The sequence below is a fragment of the Poromitra crassiceps genome, assembly GCF_964638095.1.
Source record: "Poromitra crassiceps genome assembly, chromosome: 15".
Classification (NCBI taxonomy): domain Eukaryota; kingdom Metazoa; phylum Chordata; class Actinopteri; order Beryciformes; family Melamphaidae; genus Poromitra; species Poromitra crassiceps.
In genome coordinates this window covers 2,066,476-2,073,561 of record NC_139634.1, presented here as the reverse complement: position 1 = coordinate 2,073,561, position 7,086 = coordinate 2,066,476, and the positions used below count along the sequence as shown (strand labels likewise).

The window sequence follows — 7,086 nt, the reverse complement described above, 5'->3', positions numbered from 1 at the left end:
GATAGATAGATCGATCGATCGATCGATAGATAGATAGATAGATAGATGGACGGACGGACGGAAAGACAGACAGACAGACAGCAGACAGACAGATATTTACCGAGTGAGAAAAGAAACAAAGTAAATGTACAGTAGGAGTGGAGGTAGGTGGAGTTTAACAGTTTGGGAACACGTGTTAAATATTCCATATTTATAAAAATACAAGGTTTGCTCTACCTTTGTCTCTAATTAGGATGATCTTGGTGTCCAGCTTCTTCTCCAGCTCAGACATGTATTCTCTGTCCTCCATGTCCATTCTCCTCCATCCGTCCTTCATGACTAGGCTCCTACGTGCAGACCTGCTACAGGAATAAAGGCAAATTAAACTGTTGCCTTTTAATGCAACACTTTGTTCCATAGGGACTGTCCCAAATAGTGGGGAAATAATTTATTTTCACTAGCCTATAAATTCCATCCATAAGTAACATGATGACAGAATGTACAGTATGACTGTTTTGGTTGTGGGTTTCACACACTTTCTGTAATAAAACATCTAAAAGCAGAAATCAGATGGGAAACCCTGGGACAAAATCTTATCAAATGTGGGTCTGTGGTCTAATTTGTGTCAGTTTAGGTCCTTGATGTGAAAGAGTTTGAGAACCACTGTAAGCAACTGCAAAAGCACAACAAAGTGAAGAGCCTATAAAACCCCATCTCCCTTCAGACACATCCTCACATTATTCTGACTGTAGGAGATGAATGAGAAATACAGCAGCAGGGTGGATATGGAGCCTTTTTGCACATGTATCACCACAGCAGCCAATCCGTCAACAACAGGAGAGACACCTTTGAGTTGTACAGAGAGCCCACTTTCATCTGAATGTAGCTACAATGTGCAGTGACACTGACAGCAGGCACAGAGATCACAAGCTGTCCAAAACGATGAATAGCAGCGTCCTGAGAAGCTACGCTCGTATAGAGAAACGTTACTCCATCCAAAACAAGCACGCACGACATAAACACAAGTGGCCTTTTATAAGCAGTCAAAGTTTTTAAAATGTAAACACCAAAATGCTGCTCAATTTGATGATTTAAACGTCTTACCTTTCAAAGTACATCACAACGGTCCATTCTGCTGCAACTCGACAGCACTGCTCATTCAGAACGTTACTTCCCAGAAGTTCCTTTTTGACAAAAAACAGTTTATTTTGTAAAAACGAGGCGAAGAGGTTCTGACGTCATATTTCAGCGCCGCATCGCTCCTAAACAAACCCTGACGTCATTCGGCCGACACACACTGGCTAGGGTGCTAGAGGAGAAGGAGAAAGGTGAAAGCATGGAAGTAACGTTATTATTTATCTGGTGAAAGAGACGACAGAACAATATGAACCGGGTTTCTGCTGTAGAAGGTTCTAGACGATCAGTCTGTAGTTAGACGCTAAACCCGCTCAAAAGCTGACTTTCATTACAGCTAGCTACCCTGCTAAGCTAACGGCAGCTAGCTAGCCTGCTAAGCTAACAGCAGCTGTCATTCATTCTGCAGGATGCTTCTCCTCAGCTTGGTAAGTTTACTGACTGTTACAGAGTCTCTTCTGACTGAAACTCATACTGTGCTGTGTGCTTTGTCTTGTTTACTGACTGTTACAGAGTCTCTTCTGACTGAAACTAATACTGTGCTGTGTGCTTTGTCTTGTTTACTGACTGTTACAGAGTCTCTTCTGACTGAAACTCATACTGTGCTGTGTGCTTTGTCTTGTTTACTGACTGTTACAGAGTCTCTTCTGACTGAAACTCATACTGTGCTTTGTCTTGTTTACTGACTGTTACAGAGTCTCTTCTGACTGAAACTCATACTGTGCTGTGCACTTTGTCTTGTTTACTCATAAAAACACAATTGTTTGATGACTCACTGACGTCATTCTATACAAATGATGTGTCATTGGCTCATTTTAACACATTTCAGAAAAGTATCATATCACCATATTACCATTATCCAACATCTAAGACCTTATCTTGTCTCATATCACCATATCCATATCATTAGCCTACATATTTTGCCCAGCCCTAAATGGACTGAAGGAAAAGTCTAATTACCGACTCTCCTTCCACTTATAATGAGTGTTTATTCTGTTTTTATTTCTCAAGTGTCATCAGTCTACAGTGCATCAAGTCAAACTGAACTGTCTGCAGCTTGAGGCCTTTAACACGTTGAGTGCCATAGCCGAGATATCTCGTCTTACATAATCCAACGGTTGAGTGCCATAGACGAGCTATCTCGTCTTACATAAACATTTTTTTTTTTTGACGGTGGGACATCAATCAACCCCTTTTACGTCTTCTATATCACTATTGGAGGAAGAGAATGTGTATAATCTATTTTACCGACCACTAAGTGGCGACAGTTCTCTCCAGACAGAGACAGAGAGAAAGCCACAGCCACGGGACCCGTGGCTGTGGCTTTCCGTGCTGGAGAAAGCATTCTAATTTTCAAGGAAATAGCTGGGCGTTTTTTTGACGGTGCTACGTGGATCAATGCCCCCCGCGTCTCCTATGGAGATATTGGAAGTATTGAATGTGTATAATCTATTTTACCGACCAGCTAGGTGGCGACGGTCCTCTCCCGACAGAGATAAAGTCAACCAAAAGCAGCCGCCTCCCGCGGAAATGGCTTGGCGATTTTACAGTCAGAAACGAACGAGCCTCATTCTCATACTGTAGGCGGGGACGCTTTCGCGCTGCTGCGGTGGGGGGTTCCAGAAATGGACTGGGTGAGCAGCATAAAGCCTAGAGTCGCACGGGGCTTCATCGGGGCTCTCAAACCCAAGAGACAGTGAGACCTATCCACACTCGCTGCCAGGGAGAGAGGCTGCTCAAACTCCCAGCAGCAGAGCACTCCGCAGCACAGACGGAGGGAGGAGTTTGGAGACACACACACACTCTCTCTCTCTCTCTCTCTCTCTCTCTCGACTAGAGAGAGAGGAGAGAGAGAGAGAGAGGAGAGAGAGAGAGAGAGAGAGAGAGAGAGCACACAGAGCGGGAGACAGACACGCCGCGGGGGCAAAGAACGGACAGAGATCCCCTCCCCCCAGAGCCGCGGAGCAACGCGCGAACACACACACACACACACACACACACACACACACACACACACACACACACACACACACAATACAGTATACAGACTCGCCCAAGGGCACCCACAATCACAGGCAGGTGACTGTTCTGCTGTTTGATTGAATTTCACAAAACTGCGATTATCTCAGCTTGCTGTCTCAGACGCTAAAACCATGCTGTACTCAACGGCTAATATCTACATAACTACTAACTCTGCAAACTAACTCTTTTAGACAGAGAAAGCACACATTCTATTAGTTATTTTTAGATGATTGGTGTTCACGAAGTCTTAACAGAAAATAATCCTCGGCTCTTGTAAAATGAGCCAGAATCCTCAAAAAAAAACCTGGCACAACTTACCTACAGGATTGAAAAAACGGCTGGCACTCAATGTGTTAAAAAAAAATCTAAAACATTTTCGGTTTTTCTCCTGTTTTCTCCCCAATTGTAAATTCCACCTCCTCCCGGTCATCGCTCCACCCCCTCTGCCCATCTGGGGAGAGTTGTGGACTAGCACGTGCTTCCTCTGATACATGTGTAGCTGATTCTTTTCACCTGACAGCGAGGGGTTTCACCGGCAGGACGTAGGACATGGGAGGAGCACGTTTCTCCTCCCCCTCGAACAGAGGAGGCGCTAGTGCAGCGACCAGGACTCACACCCCATTGGCTTCTTCCCACCCGCAGACACGACCAATTGTGTCAATTGGGTCTATCTGTCTGTTGTGTTACAGAGATCCCAGCAGCTCTCTGTGCTGTGTGTGAGCAGAGGGAGCCTCCATGTTGTCCGTGGCCTCGGCTCCGCGCTGTTCCCCCGCCACACGACCCCTCCGGCCGGCCCCGCCGCTCCCGTCCGGTCCGTCCTGTGTGTCCCGCCTCCCTCTGGTTTCCCAGCATGCCGAGCGGCATCCGGCGGGTGGTACGGTGCGGTGGCAGACTCGGCTCCGGTCCACCAGGTGGAGCACTTCCTCCTGGGCTTGCAGCAGACCGCCGGCCTGCCCTGGTGGAGCAGCATCCTGCTCAGCACGCTGGCCGCCCGCACACTCCTCACCTTACCACTCGCCACCTACCAGATGGTCATCATCGCTAAGGTCAGAGGTCAGCCTGCCCTGGACCCACACATTGTGACCACATTGAACACAAGTGTAAATGCAATGTGTTCTCCCACTCCACATACAACAGTCACTGCTGTTTTTCTGCTGCTCTACGCTATGGAGCTTGCCTGATGCGATCGCAATCAGATCTCAATGTGGACACTGCTGGAGACACATATTAATAGATCCAATCACCCATTTGTTTAGAATAAAGTCCGGTCAGACAACGCAGGTGTCACGTACATACAGTTGAATGGAGCGGAGAAAACTGGGCACTTAACAACTGAGATAAATTCAACATACACAAATATAACCATAATTACAACCATATAACAGCAAACATGAGTTTAGTTAACATTACAATTTGTAATCAGCTGTTGTTTTCCTGCCACCATTGGCCGCCCATGTGCTGATGCAACAGAATACTGTGAATGCCTGATTCTTTGGTATAATGTGAGTCTGGCCAAACAAATAGGAAAAGCTGATGTTCATGTCAAAATCAGCAGTTGACATTGATAAACTGATGGATTGATAGTTCCAGTCATCATAGAGCGATGCTTCTCCATGTGGGGTCCCGGGACCACCAGGGCTCCTTGAGGGGGTTCCAGCAAAACTGATCAATTGTTAAATTTCAACATCATTTAATTGAGTAGAAGTGAACACAATTAGAAGAAAGACTGTTCTGATCATAGTGTCTCTCTGCCTACGTTACAGACAGCCATCGAGTTCTGGATGAAAAAATCATATCTAACAATAAAAATCTTATCAGATTTGCGTTCAAGAGACAGAATCTGATCAATGGTGGTGTGTGGCTCTAAATTGGATTCACTTAGGGTTGTTAATATCAAAAAGGTTGAGAATCACTGAGCTAGAGTAAGATTACTCTTGATATAGTTTTATTATTATACTATTATTATAGACTGTTTTCACAGAATTGTGTTGCTAGGGAACAGTTTGAAACCTCGCTTATTTCCTGTCAGCTATTGTGTTAGCAAACACTGCAACAGGAAGTAAGTCTGGAGCAATTTACAATGTTCATGTTGTCAAGTTCAAACCATTTATACTCTTTGAAGTGAATCCAGGATAAAGTGGTAAACTGAGTTCATTTGGAGCTTTCCAGCCTGCAGGGGGCAGACTGGAGCTGTGAGTCAGTATATCAACCTTTTCATATCAAGGACCATAATCTAGTCTGCAGTGTAGCCACATACCCCCATTTGATGAGATATTGTCTCTCTGACCCCAAATCTGAGAACATGTATATATAACACACACACACATATATATATATAGGCTATATATATATATATATATATATATATATATATATATATATATATATATAGCCTAAACACTCCATCTCTCTCTCTCTCTCTCTCTCTCTCTCTCTCTCTCTCTGTCTGCCTCTCTCTCTCCATCTCTCTTAAAAACTTAAACTTTTCCATGATATTCAAATTTTTTGGAAAGGAGATATATATATATATATATATATATATATATATATATATATATATATATATATATATATATATATATATCTCCTTTCCAAAAAATTTGAATATCATGGAAAAGTTTATCTTTATCCCATTTTTTTATCCCCCATTAGTGCTAATTTTAGTGTATTTATCCTGGTTGCTGCTCCACCCTCTGTCGATCTGGGGAGAGCCGAAACTGGCTCCATGCTTCCTCCAAGACATGGGCAGTTAGCCAGCTGCTTCTTTTCACCTGACAGGAGGAAGTTACTTCTCAGTTATGACTGACTCCAGCCTCAGTCCACTCCCTCTGAATCTCCGGCAAATTTTGGAATCGTCTTTGCTTAACAATCTGCTGAAGCCCACGGTCATCCATGTTATTTCCATGATATTTTGGATATGATTTTTTGGAAAGGATCTTTGTATATGTATGTATGTATATATGTATGTATATATATATATATATATATATATATATATATATATATATATATATATATATATATATATATATATATGTGTGTGTGTGTGTGTGTGTGTATATATATATATATATATATATATATATATATATATATATATATAATATATATATATATATATATTTTTTTTGCCTTTATTTATACAGGGAAGGCTCTTGAGAGCAAGCTCTCATTTTCAAGAGCGCCCTGTTACAATGAACATATACAAGGGGTTACAGACAGACAAGATAAGAGCAATAAGAACAAATGATAATCAACTAAAACATGTGCATTCCTCGTGCAGTGTGCTCTCGAGGAGTACTCTAAATGAGTCCAGAGAGATCAATTTCTCCAGCTTTAGAGTGTCCTGGAGTATATTCCACTTGTTAGGGGCATAAAATGAAAAAGCAGTCTTTCTTTGTTCGGATCTCACTCGTGGAATACGCAGCCTGAGGTGAGATTGCGAGCGTGTACAATAACTGGTGTTGATGTGAGTAAGAAGTGAAGACAGATACAGTGGAAGCTGTCCAATCAAGGCTTTGTAAATAAATAAGAGACAGTGCTGTTCTCTTCTAGCTGTCAGAGAGGAGCCAGCTCACCTTTTCATACAAAATACAATGATGAGTAAGAAAACAATCACCTGTTATGAAGCGCAGGGCGCTGTGATACACAGTGTCGAGCGACTTCAAAGCAGTTGATGAGGCATGCATGTACACAATATCTCCATAATCAAAAACAGACAATATTAGAGATTGAACAATCGATCTTCTAGTGCAGAATGAAAAACAAGATCTATTTCTATACAAGAAACCTATTTTCCTCCTTAGTTTCTTTACAAGGTGATCTATATGCACGGTAAAGGACAGTTTGGCATCTAGCCAGATGCCTAGATATTTATATGAATTAACACGTTCAATTGGGTCATTCTGCAAAGTAATTACACTTAAACTGTCGTTGACAAGAGGAGATCTC

At 42.6% G+C, this 7,086-nt stretch overlaps 1 protein-coding gene across 1 annotated transcript in view; it reads left to right on the top strand.

The window, feature by feature from the left end:
• Window positions 1-1,523: 1,523 nt before the first annotated feature.
• LOC310790807 (cytochrome c oxidase assembly protein COX18, mitochondrial-like) overlaps window positions 1,524-7,086 on the top strand; it is a gene marked incomplete at both ends in the record, with an annotated part of 26,034 nt that continues 20,471 nt past the window's right edge. The window contains 2 exons of the mRNA XM_083652519.1: window positions 1,524-1,541; window positions 3,825-4,181. Coding sequence (XP_083508645.1) covers window positions 1,524-1,541; window positions 3,825-4,181 — 375 coding nt within the window. The remainder of the gene's footprint in view (window positions 1,542-3,824; window positions 4,182-7,086) is intronic.